Source organism: Hippopotamus amphibius, chromosome X (assembly GCF_030028045.1).
Source record: "Hippopotamus amphibius kiboko isolate mHipAmp2 chromosome X, mHipAmp2.hap2, whole genome shotgun sequence".
Classification (NCBI taxonomy): Eukaryota; Metazoa; Chordata; class Mammalia; order Artiodactyla; family Hippopotamidae; genus Hippopotamus; species Hippopotamus amphibius.
The window spans coordinates 20574946-20596755 of record NC_080203.1 but is presented as its reverse complement, the minus strand read 5'-3'; the positions used below and the strand labels follow the sequence as shown (position 1 = coordinate 20596755).

At 38.3% G+C, this 21810-nt stretch overlaps 1 protein-coding gene across 11 annotated transcripts in view; it reads right to left on the bottom strand.

The window, feature by feature from the left end:
• Positions 1–21810, bottom strand: part of MBNL3 (muscleblind like splicing regulator 3) — a 243423-nt gene that overhangs the window by 145692 nt on the left and 75921 nt on the right. For 10 of the 11 annotated variants that reach the window (XM_057717471.1, XM_057717463.1, XM_057717465.1 and 7 more), the window contains 2 exons: positions 13689–13853; positions 670–861 (listed from right to left, as the gene is read on the bottom strand). In XM_057717471.1, the coding sequence (XP_057573454.1) occupies positions 670–861; positions 13689–13853 (357 nt within the window). Of the gene's footprint in view, positions 1–669; positions 862–13688; positions 13854–21537; positions 21565–21810 lie in introns of those variants that run through there. The other variant, XM_057717472.1, reaches the window with a different exon arrangement.

Sequence of the window (21810 nt, the reverse complement as noted above, 5' to 3'; positions counted from 1 at the left end):
CTTGTGGACTGTGACTAAAGGACATGTACAGATTCCAGTTCGATACACAGCAAGGCATTTAAGGAGCTGCCAATGGAGATGATATTGTAAGAAACTGACTAATTATTTATTTCAATTTATGAAGAATGACATAGTTCGAAGGACTTCCATAAATCAAAAAGATGTTTGCAATTTCTTTTAGATTTCCTTTTCTTAGGCATCAAGGGATACTTATGATCTAGTACATCATTCTTAAAATGGAGAAAAAGGTTTAGATGCTATGAGACTCATTTACATTCTGCACTCATAGATAGTTTATGGGTCTATTCTTTTTTCCAGTTTGATTATTCTAGCAAGTAGAGACATCACCGAATACAGTAATCCTAGTCTGTAAAGCTGGAGCCCAGGTAAAAGTAGCATTCCCACCAGACTTTCTGTGCCACAGCAAAGGAGATGCACAGTCTGCAGCTGGGCACACTAAGACAGTGTTTGACCTACTGTACAACCGTGCGCTTCATAACAGGGTAAAGTTGCAGTAGTAAAATGTCTAACACTTCTCTGAGGTTACAGTCCATAAGCTTAGGATTGAGATGTTCTTATTTACAGCATTCAAAACACTGGCCTCTGAGAAAGTTTATGCATAAGGTTAACATACACCCTTTAGGTATTTATATATTTCCACACAAATACCTCCAGTTTATCTGAACGCATCGGTTTTGGACCAGCAGGTCCCGGCAGTGGGAGAGGTGGGTTTCCAGAAATCAGAACAGGTCCATTTGGTAAAAGTTCGGCAGGGACCAGGCCCATCCCAGGATGAGTTAAGTAAGGATTGAAAGCCATGGCAGGATTAGCTGCAACTTGTGGAGTCACAGGAAAAGAAGTCTATGATTAAAAGAGAAAAAAAGGTGTTAGAGGTCAATAGATTAATCCTATTATTACACAAGGAAGCATTCTTTCAGAGAGCTCAAGTCATATCAAAATTTACCATTGTATTTTCTGCTTTTAGTCTTATACTAATTCCCATATAGGTCCTTTTAAAACCACAAATTTCTTTGAGTAACAAATTTATTGGTAAGCTGATGAACCAAGCCACATAATTTTAACAGGCATGACTTAGGTAAATTAAATCCCCCTAATGGAGTCTGTTCCAAATGTGTTTTCTCTAGCACTTCCACTTTTACCTAAAAACCATGTCACCAACAATATCATATACATGGGCAATCTGCCTTGTTTCCTTACACAAGCAAGGCCTTTGCACACAGATTTCAGGTTCTCCCCCTTCATTTCACCTTCCCCCTCCCTCTTCCTCGCAGTACTGCTTGGCTCCAAAGCTGCTTGTCCTACCATGGTTCCCACCTGCCCTACTTGCTTCTTGGCCCACTATCACTTATAGAAGAAAGCAAGACGGGAGGAAGAAAGGAGTAGATTTTAAGAAGTGAGAGCTTTAAGAACTTCTTGCTGTCTACCTAAAATGAAATTAGTATGGTCATTTTTTTAGAGGTCTTATTTTACAAACAAATCTGACTCACCTAGCCTTGTCTTTATCTAAGGGACCAGATGATGTGCACGGTTTAAAAGGGGGCACTAAAAATGCTACAAGGATCCCTATTAGGCGGGAGGAGATAACAGGATTATCAGGTACATACACTAGAGTATAACGTGTAAAAAAAAGTCTTGGAAATGCAAAGGAATCTTATAGTTTTTTCTAATTCTTACAAGTCCTGATCTCAAAGAGTTTCATATATGTATTGCCTTTATTATCTGTAACCACGTAATTTATCACTTTACTGTGTTGTTTTCCAGTTTGTTCCACATATGGGTGTCTTTTCTTCTCAGTGTAGTCATAATTTCTTTGATAGTTCTCCTGTCTCTCCTATGGTACCCAATACATAGTGAATAACTGATTGACTGATATAATCAATGACATAATTTAAAAATAAATGTAAATATTTTAATGAATGAATAACAAATCATGGTTAAATGCAGTACATTTCTAATAGTCATTTTATAAGGTAGGTAGTGCATTGTCAGGCAACTGGTGATGTCTCATGTATTACTAAGACATGAGTAATATATTAGTATTCTTTCTTGCTTTCTTTTCATTTCTTTCACTAAAAAAATAATCTGTTGCACTGCCAAGCTGTGCCCACATCTTCTGCTAAATCACGTTAATAGGAACAGCTCTAAATGTAAGTAGAATAGGCGTCTATGGAGTATGAAGTGAGGGCCAATCTATATTCATGGCTCCACCCCCTAGTCGGACTTGAAATTTTCAACAGCACAGCCTTCTCCGAGAAAGCCATTTTATAAACCACATTCAACTTGGAAGGAAGGGCTTCCCCATTAGCACTCTACCTTAGATGAGTCTATCATTAGCTAACTGGCAAATTAGGAAGGACGGAAAGAGCATAACCGCGCCCCCCCCCCCCCCCAAACTGGCAAGACTCACCAGGGTAAGTAGAGAAGGCATGGTGGCCTAGAGCTTTAAGAGGAAAGGGGTGACACCAGGTGACAGGAAAGATGATGGGGCAGTCAGGGGAGGTGATTTAAGGTTTGAGGACAAAAGCCAAGGACTGACCCAGCCTAACTAGCACTGTGATGTAACAGGCTGGACATGTGATACTTCTCATGGAATGAGAGATGAAGCTCCAGGAACTGGCTGATGTGATATTGTATATAACGACTTCATCAATTTGATGATTCATGGTTGTCTTAAAATTAGTAAGAATCTCGGGCTTCCTAGGTGACACAGTGGTTAAGAATCCGCCTGCCAATGCAGGAGACATGGGTTCGATCCCTGCTCTAGGAAGATCCCACATGCTGCGGAGCAACTAAGCCCATGCACCACAACTATTAAGTCTGTGCTTTGGAGCCTGTGAGCCACAACTATTGAGCCCATGCACTGCAACTACTGAAGCCCACGCGCCTAGAGCCTGTGCTCCGCAACAAGAGAAGCCACGGCAATGAGGAGCCTGCGCACCACAACGAAGAGTAGCCCCCACTCACTACAACTGAAGAAAGCCTGCGCACAGCAAAAAAAGACCCAACACAACCAATAAAAATAGATAAATAAATAAATAAATTTATAAAAAAAAATTAGTAAGAATCTCAAATGGTAAACCCCCCACATTTGAACCACACAATAGTACTCTCTGCTTTACTTTTTTCTTCTCTGACTTTCATAACATTTTTACCATCCTGTTCTTGCTTTTGTCTTTTGCTCTGCTGCTTTTGCTTGTCGCAGAACCAAGAAGAGCCATTATTACATTTTTCTAAAAAAGTATTGAATTAAAAGGAAAACTTGCAAGTGAGTGAATTTTCCAGATAAAAAATCATTAATCACTAATAAATACCAATCAGTTAATATTATTTAAGAATAATGTACATGTAAGCAATGCTTCCTATTTATAATAGCTCTGAACTTCTCTATGTTCCTTTCTTTTGGGGGGAAATTTCCTAGTTAACTTCTGCTTTCTTTGGAATATATTTTAACCTTCTTAGGTTTGTTATATGTTCGAATTGTATGAAAACAAGCTGAAAATTAATTAAAAGTCTACAGAAATAGTGCAAGGGGCTTGCTGAAAAAGTTCAGGGTTTGTAAGGTTATACTGTGCCATGTTTAGGTTTTAAAGTTGTACTGCAGATTTTATAACCATTTCTTCCTTGGTATAAACTTCATTCTATAACACTGTTTATTGAGAAGAAGCAGGTTTTTTTTTTATTCCCAACCCTCAGGTACAGGCAGAAACTCCTAAATTTCTTATTTCTTTTCAAATGGACATTCCTGCTTTCCACCACTACCTCTGCCCCAGGGTAACTACTCCATTTTTATGAATTTGAACACTCAAGGGCTTAACTTTCATTAACAGCCACCTGTTAAATCAGGCAGCCTGCAAGTTCACACATTCAATTTTAATAAGCAACTTTAATCCTTCCTATACCTGTATTGCAGCCCATGATGTCAGTTGAGCTAACATGAACCTATTTGTGGGGTAATCTTTATTTTAATGAAAAACGTTCCTAACAGATTGAATCTTATTTCTATTTATAGCCTGAATGGTCAGGGCACTTATGAGAAAGCTTTTCCTCCTAGGACAGGGGTATGAATTTTCATCTTTGAGTCTTATAAAACCAACAAGAATGCTGGAGACAACTGACTATATGAGTAAAACGATCACCTAGACAATCATTTACCTTCAATGTCTCTTGCACTATTAGCTGCTAGGGTAGGAATTCCTGCAAGTTACCAGTTACTTGCACAGTACTTAGGAACTATCAGGGCCTTAGGAAATGCTTTCTACAATTTGCTGAATTGTCTAGAACAGTGACACCTAATCTTTTTCAAGTCCTGAACTTCTCTAAGAGTCTGCTGAGAGCTGTGGACCCTATCCACGGAAAAATTCATGTGTGCTACAAATTGCGTGTGATCTCAAGAAGTTCAAGGACCTCATGAAACTCACCCTTGGTGTGGGGTTATGGACTACTTACTGTTTAACAGCTTCTGTTCCAGGATAACAGTTGGCAAACCACAGCCCCTGAACCAAATCCAGCCTGCCCTGTTTTTGTATGGCCAGCATGGTAAGAGTGGTTTCTCCATTTTTATTTTATTTTATTTGAAGTGTAGTTGATATACAATGTTGTGTTAGTTTCTGGTGTACAGCAAAGTGATTTGGTTATATATTTTTTATATTCTTTTCCATTATGGTTTATTATAGAATATGGAATATAGTTCCCTGTTCTATACAATAGGACCTTGTTGTTTATGCATTCTATATATAATAGTTTGCATCTGCTAGTCCCAAACTCCCAATCCAATCCCCCCACCCCAGCAATCATAAGTCTGTTCTCTATGTCTGTGAGACTGTCTCTGTTTTGTAGACAAGTTCATTTGTGTCACATTTTAGATTCCACATATAAATATCATATGGTATTTGTCTTTTTCTGACTTACTTTGCTTAGTATGATAATCTCCATGTTGCTGCAAATGGCATTAAAAAGTTCATTCTTTTTTATGACTGAGTAGTATTCCATTTTGTATATATACACCACATCTTCTTTATCCATTCATCTATTGATGGACATTTAGGTTGTTTCCATGTCTTGGCTACTGTAAATAGTGCTGCTATGAACACAGGGGTGCATGTATCTTTTCAAATTTTCGTTTTGTCTGGACATATGCCCAGGAATGCGATTGCTGGATCATATGGTAGTTTTATTTTTAGTTTTTTAAGGAACCTCCATACTGTTCTCCATAGTGGCTGCACAAATTTACATTCCCACCAACAGTGTAGAAGGGTTCCCTTTTTTCCACACCCTCTCCAGCATTTGTTATTGTCTACATTTTTAAATGGTTGAAAAAAAGTAAAAGATGAATATTTCATAACACATGAAATCATATGCAATTCATGTTTAAGTGTCCATAAACAAATTCCACTGTGCTTATTCATAGATCTATATAATAAAAAGTATGGATATATTTTCTCTCTTGTTACAGAAGTACCTACGTAATATCCTCAATGTTGTTTCTTGTCCCACAAAGCTTAAAACATTTTAGTCATTTAGAGAACATTTTAATGACCCTCATTCTACAGGATTCCAAAAAATAAAGCACTCCATCAATTTCTGAAGTGCTAATTATATAAAAATCTGTTTATGTGAATTTAATACTCATAGCAAGATTCCACAGTTGAAGAAGTTAGACTTTAGAAACAAATACTAAAGTAGTCACTAAAATGTTCTTTTACATAGTTACTAAAATTCATGTTCTTAACTGTTTATAGAACAATAACTACTCAGTGACTAAGAATGGGGAGATAGATGGAATCCTATAAAGGTAAAATTTTAGGAGCCACCACATTTTGGTCTTAAAGGATTCTGAAGCATCTTTGAATAATAACACAACTCAGTAGAAAACAATGCCTCAAATAAATATGTCTAGTTTACACAGACATCTGAGGAACACTGATTTATTACCTAAAATGAGTTATTCCTCAAGCTAGTATAAATAAATAAAAATTAAATGTTATGCTAAATTCATCTTTGTATCTCCCCAACAGCCTAGATCTATTTGTAGTTACTCGAATAATATCCAAGGTCAGTTACAATTATTGTTGGATAAATGCAAGATACTTAAGTCAGGCTAATCCTGGCCTGAAGTCAACATCATAATTGAGGCCTTGCCTCTCTAAGCTCCTGTCTAAAAGTGGACGACTAAACATTTTCTTTTACAGGATGGTAGACATTTGGTAAGAATTCGTTGATTTTAATACCAGAAAAATAGCACTCAACTTTAGCACTCATAATACTTTAATTTTATTACTCATTTACAAGCATTTATATAGTATAAAAGGAGGCCCCTTTCACCGTCACCTTGCATATTTCTGTCCTTAGATAATCCCAAAGCACAATGAAGTATACCATTTTCGTTTCCATCAGACTTTACTAGCTGTTCACAAAGAGCACAACTGAATAATTTTTGTTTCACAGTTTTTGCTTGGTTATCTCCACATTCTTTGAGCGGTGTTCCAGGGGCACTGAAGTGGCCAAAAGGCACACTGCAGGAGGACCACATCACCTCCAGACTAGTTAATTGCTCCTTCAATAATGGAGAGTGAACTTTATAAACAGATGCATGCTGATAGTGGTGTTTATATACTAATCCTACTTGTTGATGAATAAGTCACTGTGGCCCAAGAGAAAGCAAAGAAAAATAAATACATTCAAGGGTCAAAAGTGAAGAGTTATCCTCACCGAGACCTGGCTTTTCTGACCTTATTAGTCACAAAAGTCTCCATATATGGGGAAGCATTGAAGGGAGACAGGTAGGTGAGGGGTCGATAGATCATTGTGGGTATAAAAGGTGTAAAGTATAGCAAGCAAGAGGGAATAAGTCATGGTCTGGATCTGTGCCTGGCGGTGGGAGAAGCTGCAGAGCAGGCCAGAAATTATAACCCACAGCATAACACCAGCTGATCCCTAGAGGTAAGAATCTGGCCAAAGGGTAAATGACTTCTTCCTTAGATGGGTGAGGGGATTTTAACTTTGTTCCTGAGACGTGAACAAGAACTGCCCTAAAAATTATTTGTTGGTGAATCACTATGTAATAACAGTGACAATTCAATTTACCTCAGTATACCACTAGGAAAGAGAAAGTATTTTAAAAATCAAGTGGTTACCCAATTTTAACAACGGGTATGAAAAAAAGGAAGGGTTTGGGGGAAGAGGGAAATGGCAAGAGATGAGAAAAGCAAAGAACCCACAGGAAGCCTGAAGACTAGAGACATCCCAATGCAAATCCAGGATAAATGGATGCAAAGGGTTATAATCATCAGAGGTTCAACAAAGCACCACCGCCACCACCGCCACCAAAACAGCAACACAAACTGCAACAAAACCTTGCCTGGCTAAAATAAAAATGACTCTACAGAGGAAAAAAGAAAAGCCCAAAGCCATAAAAATACAGAGGATCAGGTACAAATTAGAAACTAAGGGGATCACAAAAACAGTAATTCACCATCTTACTATCGTTAGATCATATATTCCTAGAGGGTAGAGACTGTTTCTAATTCACCTTTTTATCCATCTCTTACTCTTTCAAATGCCTGGCACAGAGTAGATGCTCAAGAAATATTTAGTGAATTGAGTCAAAAGGGATTCCTAAGCCATTGATTACTTTCAGGTTTACCAGTTAGAAAAATCCAAATCAAAAGTCACAAAAACAAAAGAAACACTGAGGGATCGAAAGTAGTAGCAGAGATTGAAAAATCTATCAGTTTTGCTCTCTACTGTGGAAAACTTTAAGCAGAAGGTCACTCTCAAAGTGTCTTTTGAAATGCTATTTAAACAGTATGAGAAGCACAGGGTATTGTATGACACATACACATGCATGTGCACATGCATGTACACACACCCACATATATATGCATGCAGTTTTTAATTGGAGTGGGTAAATCATCAGTATCAAAAGGTATCCAATGAACAGTTCTGAAAAAAATAACCGATTTAGTGATACTATAGACTGAAATATGCAACATCTTATTACAAAACATGTGGTTCCAGGGGACAAGTGAATTGCTAATGCGACTGATATCCACAGAATGGTTTGGGAGAGGAGACTAGGTGAAGAAGGTTTTCAAATAATACTTAGTACATCTATAAAGATTATTATGGCAGGCTAGGATTATTTGGGGGAAAGATTATTATCAGGTGGGGAGGGCAACCACGTTTTTTCACACTAGGTCTCCTGATGGCCCTCTCGGTGACAAACCACTGAACTCTATTGATCTGAGCAAAAGGATAGTGATAAGAAAAAAAAATCATCCTCTCTAGGTGAGATTGCCAAGCATTGGTTTTGTTTCTTGTTGCTGTTGTGATTCTTTACCCTCTGTCGGGGAAAATGACTTTCACAGACCCTCCCAACTTCCTGCTTTCATCTCACTGGTGATGAAAGGCAAGCCATGTTGAGGTAGCTGCTGGAGCTTAGCCTGTGACCGTGAGCAGGAAAGCTAATGGGCCCACATGGTCTCATTAGCACCAGGCTCTCACCAACTGAGCTAACCAGCCCCAGAGGAGGAGGAGGACACAAAATGGGCTGAGAGATTACATTTTAATTTATCCCCTGGGAATATATGAGGGAGGATAAAGGGAAAGTGTTGAGATTTGTTACTATCAAAGAAACTGCACACTGTGAAAGATATCACGTACAATCGCCCTCTGTTTGATGGCAAAAGTGTAGCATTTTCATTTGGCTTTTTAAAAAAACAGATTTCACATTGTGTATTAAACCGAGTTGGGGCAAGGCAGCAAACCGCCTGCTGGCGTGATTTATTTTGTTTCACTCTAAAAGGAGCTTTAGGTTGTGTGACATACACAGCCTCGGACCTGAATAAGTACTCTACTCTGGACCAGTAATTGCAATCAGGAGTGTATCCAGGATCTGTGGGGCCCGAAGTTTAGGCAGTTGGGTGGGGGAGGGGAGCCTTACGAAAAAAGAATACACAAATATCTTTGGCAAATTTTACAAACACATTGTAAACACACTGCAAGGCCTCTTCCCAGGGCCTTGGAAGGAGACCATGCAAAATGAGGGGCCCTGAGCCTTCACTAACCTCAAGGTAAGCCTACCCCTGGGAACAATCTGTAGAACAAATACATAATGTTAGGTCTCAGCTGCTGTATCTAAAAGTAAAATCTCTTCTAATTTTTTTAGAAAGCTTAGTAAAATCTTGATAAAATTTTGGGCCTGTAGCATGGTATCACTCCAAACACTCCTGTGATATGATCTGGTCAACCTCAGTCAATGTGGAATTTCACATGATAATGACAGTCATATTAAGAACATATTAATCTTATAACTATATAATGCCTGTCATCTACTGACTTGAACATTTTGCAAAAATCACTTTATAGAACACTGAATGCCACCACATTGAGATGAAAGAGATAAATGTCATCATTTATCGTTTCATGAGTAGGTAAAACTGAAACTCACTGAAGAATCTTCATTAAAATTCACTGTAATTTCTGTACTGACCATGAGACTGGTAATCTGGAATATTTTTCTTTTTTGTAATGATAATTTTTAATAGAAGATCCCTGATAACAGGGAGATAGCATAAATACTTTAATCAACAGTTAGTTTATGTGAACTAGAAAAACTATAACTCTGCTATGAATATGCAAAATGTAGAGTGTATCTTGGTGAGGGAAGGATTTATCCTTTTGTCTTTACAAAATCATTTAACTAATTTTCAAAAATTAAAAAGTAAATAAATATTTTGTAGTTTTACTTGTATTCACTTAAATCTGTCCCTGTCCAAAGTTGCATAGAGTAACATAATATCTTAAAGTTCCTATTTAAAGAAGAAAAACATTCAAAACACTGGAGTCTAAAAATACTGATATTAGTCACTAATATATCTCCCTTCCTCCTATCTATTGGAACTTCCTATTTTTCCCCGTTTGGTCCTGAAGTGTTACATCAGCGTCATTCCTTACTATATTAATGTCAGATAGGCATATAAGCTTGTTTCTGAGAAATATATTTGGTCAATAGAATTGTAAAAATCATGTAAAAAGGTGGGGAGGGACTAGACAGACATCAGATGATTCTATCTGTGATAAAGAAAAAACCTGAAGTTCCACGTTTATAGCCTCTGTGGTTTGGAACACCATGACTTGACCACAGGAATGCAAGCCATGAAAAGCATAGAGCAGACCAGAGGGCTTGGCACACTGTGATGGCTGAGCCAATAACCTCTATATAAATCATCAGGTGAATACACCCGACTGGGTCAAGTTTACCTGGGTGTAAAGAACTGCCTCCGTGTGAATCACCACATGCAAAGAGAGGAACGAAAGGAATTTACCAGATATGGACAGGTCTAGATTATACACAACGTCTGAGTCAAGAATATTTTTAAGTCTTATAACATCATATCCACTTTATACATACATATATTACATCCAGCAGTGAGAATTCTTCCTTGGAAATTTTTTTCTGTAATGAAAATTCCAAGTTGTGAAAAGACCTGAAATTTTAAAACATTAGCTTTGCTTGAGAGTTGGAATCTAGTGTGTCTGCTTGCCCTAAAATTCTTCTCCAGTGCTCATGTTTGCCTCTTAATTACGCCAAGGGGAGTTCTTAATTGTATAACTTTTTGCTGTGAATATCAGCAACTCTCTCAAACTCCACTGAAAATTACTAGGGAGTCACACCCTTTGTTTCACTTGCTAAACTTCCTCAATAAAGTGAACAAAAGCTTTCTGAGGTTGAATTTTAGACTCACAAATGTCAATTCAGACCTGTTAGATACAGTGAACTTGCCTGCTACAGCAAGCATTCCACCCAAATTGACTAGGTGTGGCTTTTATTCATTGTTCAGTCACACTGAACAGAACCTGTTCTCTAGCTACATTTAGGTTGACATTCCCTTTATCTGGGGGCTTATAATAAGCAAACCATACTCAGTTTTCCAAAAGCAGAGGTGCTCTTCTGGTATCCTAGAAACAGATCAAAGTGTGCTTTATGGGAAGACCTGAGGTTCAAGGCAGTGATACCATATGGGTCTTAACATGCAGCCAGAAAAACAGCAGGACTGGAAATTTAAGCAAAAGCTTGAATATTTTATGGAAAAGAATCAGATGATCAACGCGGGGGTGGGGGGGGTGCGGTTAAAAGGGACAGAGAGTTGTTTGGGGAGAGTAGGTACCAAGGAAATGAAGTAAAATTATACGTTACTTCCATAGTAAAATCAAGATCTATAATAAAGAACATTTCCTTCAAGTCAGACTGGTAAATGTCACTTAGAATTGCTCGCACTAGCTCAATTACAACACACCCACAAGGTAGCTTTCTAGACCACAAAAGAGGATCATATCAACCATCTGAGGTTAGCTTTTTGTACACATAATAACTGCAGAAATTAATCTTTTATCAGTTTATCACATCACAACAGCTATTGTTAAATAATCTACAAGGTAGAAAAGCAATTTCCAATTGTTCCCTAGGGTCTTCTAAGTAATGTCTTGTGTCTTGTGATAATGCTATAAAATAAATTGTACTCCTGTGAGTCATATCAGTCATATTCTGCAGCCTGAAATTACCCTCATTGAAGAAAAAAGGGAAATGTATTCTATTATAGAAAGCATGGAGAATCAAATTAGAAAGCACAAGAGGCCGAAAAACTCAACAGATCTCTCGCTGGACTCTAAAAAAGCCACTCCCGAATCAATAATGCATGAAGGGTTGAGACTTCACATGGAGAAACTCTACTGGAGGCTGAATAGAAGACGAATAGTCTGCCTTCTGTCTTTACCCCTATTTTACCCCAGGCCCTTGCTCTCTGATTCCCTGAAATAGGGCAGTTCATTGATGTCCCTTGACCTATGAAAAAATATTTGCTCCAGCTGTATAGGAAATGCCGGGCTCAGGTGTGTGGTAAAATCTGGCTCCTATTCTTTGCTCAGTCTGAAACTGGGACATCCCACAAGAGGCCAAGAGTAGTAATGGTGGGTAAAATGCTCCCTTGCTTTATTCCCCATCTACTCACATCTTCTGGACTCACCAAGCACATTCATTTCTCTGTGGCTTTGTCCATACTATTCTCAGTATGTAGAACACTTTCTCTTCCCTATCCCTTCAGAAGTAAGGATGAACTGAAATACTTCAGTGTTTGAAAGCGGAGGACAGAGTTTAAAGGAGTTCAACCATGTAAAGTATTACTAAAGGTCAAAGAGGAGCTCCAGGGAGAACACTGGTGACCTTCTGGGAACAAATTTATCAATGTAATTAATCAGCACTGAATTCCAAGGCAAATGTTTTTGGCAAACGAATAGTATAAAACATGAAATCTATTTATTTTACTTAAAATTTTCTAGACATTGTGGAAAGAGCATCATGGTACAAAATTTCAGTAATTTGTCAATGCCCCTAGTACCTGTTTTTTGCATTATCTATAAAGATGTACCAATTAGGGGGGCCCTATCTACACAAATGTCCTTGAATTCTGGGAAACAACTTTATAATGGGATAAGTTTTGCTGAGAGCAGATTGACCTACTCCCAAACTTTTGTTGCATCTAAATACTATACACATCTTTCAGTTTTCAGTGTGTTCAGTCACCAATGAAATGGGTTACAAATAAAGATAACATAACCCTTTCAAATTAGTATCCTGATGATGGTTTAAAGGAAGTAGGCCAGCTGGAATTAGAATGAGACACCACGTAACTAAATTTGAGATGTGGAAGAACTTAGTAGACAGGGACAGTTTTCAGTTCCCCCTTAAAAGTCTAAGACCAAACTGCAATTTTATATTTTAAGGTATCAGGACAAGATGAATTCTCCGTAGGACTAAATTATTTTTTAAGTGGTCCATTTAAACCCACTGATCCACACAAATACTAGACATTGGTCTAGAATGACACCAAAATATTATTAATGTAAGCAAAGGGAAACTCTGTGCCTAGGTTAAGTTAAAACTCCCATCAAATACCTGGCCAGTATCCCTGAAGACTGTCAAGGTCACGGGAAACAGAGAAAGACTGAGAAGCAGTCACAGACCAGAGGAGAGAGGGGAGATAGGATTCAAATAAATACATTGTGGTACCCTGGATTGGACACAGGAACAGAAAGAGTACACTAATGGAAAATCTGGTGAAGTCTGAATAAAGTCTGGAGTTTAGTTAATAGTAATGTGTAAATGTCAGTTCCTTAGTTTTGACAAATATACCATGGAAATATAAGATATTAACAGTGGGAGAATCCAGGTGAGGAGTAATATGGGAACTCTCTATACTATCTTTGCAACTTTTCTTTAAATCTAAAATTATTTAAAAATAAAGTCTATTAAAAAGTAACAACAAAACTATCATCAAAGAGCAAGGAAATAGTTTGAATTAACATCCTAAATTAAAAGGTTTATATGTAATAATAATCAAAACTCCTCCTCTTAAAATGTCCCTGCTCTTTTATTAACATTCTTGGATAAACTATATCCATGGTTCATGCAACCCAGCTTTCTAACACACCTGATTTCTCCCTTCAACTGCCTGACAGCTTTGTAGTGTCAATTAACGTTAGCTTGCACCCTCAATCCTTTGGTGACTAACTTCCCAAATGCCCTGCAAGGTTATTCCAATGTAGATATATATCCTTTAAAAAAAAAAGATATCCATATGCGACTTTGAAAAAGCAGAGCTGTGACTTACAAGTGAAGACATCTGAGCATTCTGGAGCATAAGCTGCATCTGCTGGGCGAACATGGCTGCGGCAGTCCTTTGTTGAATTAGATTGTTCCGTCCATTAATTTCCAGCTGCGTTTTTAAATGTGGAGGAGGGTGAAGGTACTTGCAGTTCTCTCTAGCACACCGACCCTAAAAATGAAGGATTAGGTGAATTTACATTAATATTTCTAAAAATCTGGTGCCACTAAGATAATAAGAAAAGTTTATTAATCTCTTACCATATATGACATACTTTCATAAGTACTTTACATGAATTAACATATTCAGTCTTCATACAGGCCCCCTAATATTGATACTCTCATAATCTTCATATTCCAGGTGAGGAAACTGAGACTAAGAGAAGCTTGCACAGCTAACACGTGATAAAAAACCAGAATTAAAACCCAGTTAATCTGATTCCAGAGCTTTCTCTTAGCCACTTTGCTCTGCTCTACTCTGATATGCATCAAATTACGTTTAAAATATAAAACATTAGGAATAGTATATCATCATAACATTACAGATTTAAATAAAAATTTCCCAACATGAGACATAAAATCATGCATGTTAAATATTACTTAGGGTGTGGATCTACATATACAATCAGGAAAATTGAGGGAAAATATATACATAAATATATACACATAAATATATCTTACAACTTTTGGATCCATTATTCTGGACAATTTTGGTTCTAAAGTTCTTTTCCCTGAATCCATACAAAGTGAGAAACATCCTGAAATCCACTGACATTTTGTTAATCAAAGAATAAATCTCTATACCTCGCGGCTATGGTTTCTTTAGATTCCAGAGGCAATGGCCTTGGATCACTTGGATAATTGAGACGAAAGTGTATTTGGGGGTGTCAGATACTTGAATGTTTTATTGATGGTTTAAGCACTTCCAGACAGGATCATATGTCAGTCCTGTGGAACCAAACATGCCTTTGGTGTTACCTAAGCGCTGATATGGCTGCTAATTATGGTGTTTACTATGTGGCAGCAAAGGATGTCATTGAACAGGTATTTATCACATTGTCAAATGTGACCTGTTGTGTTTGTTTAACTCCTGAGCACTGTACAAAGCAGCTAATGATTCTCTCATTTGGATCACTAGGTCTGCCATAATCCTTTTAAGATAAGAACAACTGCAAGCCATTCTTTTTCCCACAGTTGCTAAGGTTCTTTACTACAGTGCACACAAGCTTACTGGAGGGAGGGGTGGAAAAAAAAGGCAACTTTCTTTTGAACCCAAGAGTGCAAGTTGCTAGGCCACCCGAATTCCCAGGAGAAAATCAAGTTTGTTCATCAAGTGTTTTCAACACATGCTATGAATTTTCCCTATTTGTGATTCCTAAATGGATTATATAATCACTTTTCCATATTTAGTTATCTTGTTATCAAAACATTCCTATAATTTCACTGAGAATCAAGGTGTGTCCTTCAAAATTTTAGAGAGTTACCTATAATACAAAATCAGATGTACTGCAACTGTTCTTTTAAATATCACATCAATGGAACGAGGTGGCTCTTTTATTTTACCTCCCCTGGCAGGAAGCTGAGTGTAAATTAAAACATAGCTTGAGAAATCAAGGCAGTCACTATTGTTTTCCATTAGGCTTGTCCTTTTGTTTCTCCAATTTGATCAATTTATTTTTAATGAAATTATTTATAAAATCAAATAATATCTTAGTTCCAATGTGCCTTTACATTTCTCTGCAAATAGTAGAAAAGGAAGAATTTATTGGTAGTTTAAGTGTTGAGGATGGTATGAACCCAGTGTTCCTGAACTCCTAAAAGTAGCTTAGGAACAGCTCCATAATTTCAGCACATATAAGGACTACAAGGAAATCCTTACACGTGCTAAAAATCACAGTAATGGAGGGTTCCCCCCATTAATGTGCCCCCTAAGAGAAAACATAAGCTTCCTTTCACACCTACTACAACCTGCATCAAGGCAAAGATAGTCATAGGATTTTAGTTCCTAGATTCTCCACTCTCTACCCAGTATAACTGGGATTATCTGGCTCAGAATTAGCAGCTCAGGGGAAGCAGGGACACTTGGTGGCTTCCAGAGGCAAGTATGGTAGTTTATACTTCGGGGGTTTCTCTTTCTCCTCTCACACCCTAACATTAAAGATTTCCCCAAGGTACAATCCTAAATCCTCTGCTCTTCTCTCTAATCTCTTTCCCCTGGAGAAATGAAGTTCTGGTAAAGTTTCATCTCTTACTGCAATTGCTCAGATCTTAAATCTCTGTCTCTACCTCTGACCCCTCTTCTGAATTTCAGGCCTTTTTATCACTAACTGCAGCTGCGTTTGGAAATCCTGCCCCCTAACCAGGTCTAAATAACTTACTACTGACCTTCCTTCTCCTTAGACTATCTTTCCTCTTCCTGCCTACTAGCATTTAGGACCATTGCTCCAATTCCCAGGCTTTGGGACAGTTGCACAGCAGCACCGAAAAAAGAAACCAGGCACCTGCTGGCAGGATTGCCTTAGGATCACAAACTCACCTTGCTAGCTTTTCCAGACAAGTGGCAAACACAACCATAAACATTTAAACAGAACACAATTTGTAACCCACTCCCTGTGCCCCTAAAATTAGATTACGACTATCTCTTACATTCAGGAATTCCAAACAATAGATCAGTTAAAAAAAAAAATAAAAGGAAAAGGAATACATTAGGATTTTTGTCATTTGTTACCGTTTAGAGTTTTAACATCATTTACATTGAATGTAACCAGAGAGGAGAGGAGGAAGGAAGGGAGTGAGAGAGCATGGTGTATTTGGTACATTTCCTGCCAATCTACAGATAAAGAATTGCTACCTGCCTTTGTGCTGTTTTATTATTGTCCTTTACATATAATGACTTTTCTTAAGCTTTTTCTTGGGAAACTAATGACATTTTTACAAATCAAAAACTACACAGAAATAGAAAAAAAGAATTACACTTCAAAAATTACATCAAGTGAGGCTATAAAACTAAAGTATGGAATATGAGGCAGCATAAGATTTTTAAAAACTTACTTATCTTAGTTATGAGATTTTACTTGATTTATAAAGCATTCTCTTTTGAATGACAGAATCCATAATTTACTTCTATAACAATGCAAATGTAGAGCAACACTACCTTACCAGAGATTGCTCTTATGTTAAAGAAAGCTTATAAAAGAGAAAAAAAACCTGCATTTTCTATCGAAACAATAGATGAGACAAAATAATTTAATATCAATGTTATTTGTGGAACACATTATTTCAAAAGAAAGCCAAGGCCCCTAAGTGTTTTCAAAACGACTGTAGGACTCATGATATATATTTATATGCACAGCACTTGGTGATAATAAATCTCCTCTGTATAGTATTCCTTCTTCAAGAGACTCAATTATAGGCCAAAATACTTTAATTGGAAGTGGGGAGGAGGTGCCAAACTTTGCTCTTGACATTTGCTAATATTTGCTTTTAGTCTTGTAGGGCATTAAGGATTTGGTAAGCATGTATGGATCGGGTGGGATGGAGGTAGAGGAGGGATTTGCCCAGCACAGTCTATAATCACTTATTATTTGTCCTTTGGAAAACCAGTGACTATGGAGTAGAAAGTTTCCAATGTTTTCTGGAGGCCAGCTAAGCACTCTGAACTGGCCACAAGACTCCCTATCACACCAGGTCTATAACAGCCCAGAAGCTATCTTGGGCTGAAAAAACATCACACGTTGCGTTTCCCAAGCCAAGTCAATGGTGTCCAAGCCCTTCTTCTAGACCCACAGGTTCAGCATTGCCATGTGTTCAGTGCAAAGTAGGAGACCATGTCATAAACTACTCTGAATGTCATACCTGTGACAATCGCCATCCACTGGTAGAGCCGGCTCTACCCTAAAAACAGCAGCTAAGGCTCGTCAAGACCTGTAAACCTCTCCCTCCCTCCCCTCCACAGACACACAAAATTAAAGAAGCACTGAAGAGATTAGAGTGCAAGATCACTTAGGCTCGCCCCAATTTCACTCCTTTTCCATTTCCTTTGGCCTTAAAAACAAATCACTCTCATTGGGTCTTTCACTGTGATACTGAGTCAAGAAAATAGCAAAGTGATTCAACAGGAAAGTGATTCTCTGCTGAAATAAGTGCTACTATATCTATGAATCTTCCCGCTCACCTTTCCCATCTACTCTCTTTGAAAAAGCACCCAAAAAGCAGCAGGGGAATAAATGACCAATGAAATTTCTGAAATACATTGGCATCAAAAAGTTGATGACAGACAAAGGAAAAAGCTGCAGAGCATTCATAAAACCTCCAAAATTCAATCTATTTCCTTTTTCCTACCTTCAGGCTTTTCACAAATGAGTACAAAGCCTTTGACTGAAAGAGAAAATCAGCACTGCAGAGATTCAAATCCCACCTAAGTCTTGGGAGTTATTGAGAGTGAGAGTCTGTCAGAGACAAGACTTCCCAGGCACTTGGTAGAAAACCCCTGTGAAATGTACTTTTTTATGTTCATAAGAGAAAGCTCTACCATCCATCAGAATAAGAAAAGGACCCTAGGAAGCTGAAAATTACCCTTTGTCAGTCACCAGTATCTTAACAGGAACAGCTGTTTGCAGAATGACTTGCTTCTTCAAATACATTAGGAGTTATGTGTGGGGCGGGGGGGGGGGGGCTCTCAAATACAATGATAACTGGATTACCTTTTCAAAGACATCTCACTGCTCTGCTAGACTACCAAGAGTTAAAAGTTAAATGTTAAAGGCAACGAAGAGATGAGTTGATTTCTATGAAAAAAAATTTTCATTTTAATGATCATGTGTTAAATGAAAAATCCTCTTGATTACACTGCCCCACTGAAACATACTTACATGCGTGGACATGGCATAGCAGTAATTTTAGAATTACAAACGATACGTACTTGGTTGCCAGGTTCCTACAACCATCACGGACCTATTAAAGGCTAGGAACAATGTGAAACGGCTAAAAGTGAGGCAACATCAACATAAACTGAGTATTAGCCAGATATCAGCATAGTAACAGCAAATTTCCCACTTTCTTCCTCTTAGAGTTCTGTCTTTATAAAAATGGATATCCTCCAGTATTGAACCATCTATGACTATTGGTATATATGTACAAAAAGCATCCTTAAAATCTTGCATACAACTTTTAATTTAAATTTGGGATGCAGACAAAAAATCTTTAAAAAAAAAGCCTTTAATAAACCACTTCCTGAGTATACTAAAGGCAAAATTAATGAGGCCGAACATGGGACCTCACCCCCCACCATGGAGAGAGCCAGCCAAGCACTCCCCCCATTGCAGTCAGAAGTGCATCTCTGCTGAACTCTGCTTTCCTTTTTTAAAAATTTATTTTATTGAAGTATAGTTGATTTATAATGTGTTAATTTCTGCTGTACAGCAAAGTGATTCAGTTATACATATATGTATACATTCTTTTTCATATTCTTTTCCATTATGGTTTATCATAGGACACTGAATATAGTTCTCTGTGCTATACAGTAGGACCTTATTGTTTATCCATTCTATATGTAATAGGTTGCCTCTGCTAATTCCAAACTAATGAATTCTGCTTTCTTGACATCCCATACACACATATTCAGGGCAATGTCTTTGGTGCAAACCAGACAGCAAGTCTGAATAGGTTAAGAAGCTGGGAGGAGGGCAGAAGAATTTTCTTGCCTATCTGCCTCAAGAAAGCGTTCAAATGGTGACCTCCAAAAGATGAAGGGAGGAGTAGGCTCAACAATCACAGCCTTGTTCTCTGCAACAGCCCACTAAAATAACCTGATTACCAGAATAGGAACATTTAGGGCTGAACCGAATTTTAAGGAACATCTCCTGCACCTTTATCTTACAGAGAAAGTGAAGGCCAAATTGATGAGGTGGCTTGTCCTAATTAACAAGCAGCTCAGTAAGGACAGAAGCCAAGTTTCCAGACTCTCACTACCCAATATGGATTTTCAGTTCAAATGACTCTTTCTCTGTGAAGATTTTGCTGAACCCATCTTCCCACCCCCACTCCCATTTATCGCTCCCTTGTTCATGCCTCCAGCTGCATCTTGTACTCCGTTTTATCACAGCACTTATCACTGTGTACATTGATAAATTGTTTGCATGCCTATCTCCCCATTCGACTTTGAGTTTGTCTAAAGGCAGGACTGTATCTTCCTCATCTTTGAACCTCCAGGGCTGTTTCTGTGCCTGGCTAATAGTGACCACTCCATAAAAGTTTGCTGGATGAATGGATAAACTCTGTGAGAATAATTTTATAGGGCATCACACTAAGACTGCCTTAGAAGCCTAATTGCTTCTCTTGCTATTTCCTTTCCCAAGTTCTTTCTTATTCCTCCAAGAAGAGGACAAGAGCCAACACATGACTAAGGCTGTTCCTGGTTTTCTGTTTCAAATGAACCGTTATTCTATTCAGGTCCAGAAAACAGCTAATTCGTAACAATTTTTTTCTATGAATATATACTCTGAGGTGTCGGTGACAATCATGGCTGAAAAATCCTGGTAATTCAGTATAACTGAATCAGAAATGTTAGGAACCCATGAGGCACAGACACAAGCCCTGGTCTAATTCCCAGGGGTCTGTGGTCACAAGAACCCCCAGGATATAGGGCCCCCACAGAGCTGAATAAAGGAACCTGCGGCAGATTCATATTTAATAAGCACCTGGTCCTGCACGAGGGGAGCACTGAATTTCTAGGGTTAGCTTAGAATAAACTGCCTTCTCCAACTCTTCCATCCCCACCCTGCATTTCTCTAACCAGCTGCAAATCAAATTCCCTGAAGCTACTTAAACAAAGGTGGAATACAAGGCTTTAGGATAATCACATTGGGTGGGGCCTTCTTGGGCATCTTTACTGCATATACTGACACTTTATAAGAAAAATGTTCCTGCTGTGCTTTAAGACCCATGTTCAGCTGCATTCACATTAAACATTTATTTTCAAACTATCATGAGCTTGAAATTTTTTTGAAAAGCAAATAACACCAAAAATCATAGTTGCTGTTCATAGTGAAAACAAGCCTGCCTCCCCAATACCCCAGATCTGCTTCCTGCCCACTCCCCAATTTTTCCCCTCTGGTCTAATCAAATTCATTCAATTGCTTGAGAAAAATATTAACTGGATATCTGTTCAATAATACGCTCCTCAGGAATGTATCATCTCTGTTTACAAAATAGCCAACCAGAATCAAATTAAAACCCAAAGACAATTGAAGCACACTGGTGCTGAGTTACCAAAAGTCAGAAGGCCGTTTCCGATGCTAAGTATTCATGGAAGCTGTCTTTAAAGTCGTTGATGGCTGCCAACGTAAAATGTTATTAAAATACAGAAAAAAAGGAAAGAAAAAAAGAATGACATTGAATTTGTTACTCCAAGAAATCAAATACACAGAAAATCATGCAACTTCAAGAGGCTACTTACTACACAGGCTTCCTTACGAAACAACATAAAGGGGTGTCTCCCTCAGCCCTTAGGCAGTCAAATCTCTGGCTCTCAGGGTTCCCTCAGCTTCCTTTTCTGGACACCACACCCAGTCACTAACCACGGCAATTTAGAACCAGGACAAAAAGGACACCAGCTGCTTGCACCCTTTCTTCCCGGCTAGGGCTTCTGCCTGGGATCCTATCTAGGGTTGTCAGATTTATCAAATGAAAACACAGGACTCCCAATCAAATTTGAATTTCACATAAACAAGGACTAATTTTTTAGGATAAGTACACCCCATACAAAATATTATCTGGCAACCCACTCCCTATCTATTTTTCCACCCTGGTGAGTTGAGCTAAGTCAAATCCTCCAAAACCCACTTTCCTCCCTTTACCTTAAAGTCATAAGCAGCCCCCTCCATGGAATCAGCCCAGGCTCTACTAGGCCTTCAGTTGCCCGGAGCAAAGCAGAAGGCACTCTCAGCCCCAGCTTACCTGACCAGCTGCAAGGAATTTAAGGAAGTTGACTGTTGGAGAAAGCAATTTTTTATTCCCTGGCTCCTCCCACCAAAAGCTTCACACGGCTCCCTACCCAGTCAGCCACTCCACTTTCCCAACCACCGTGGCGCAACTGTATATTCAAATGACTTTGATGCCTGCCTGCTGGA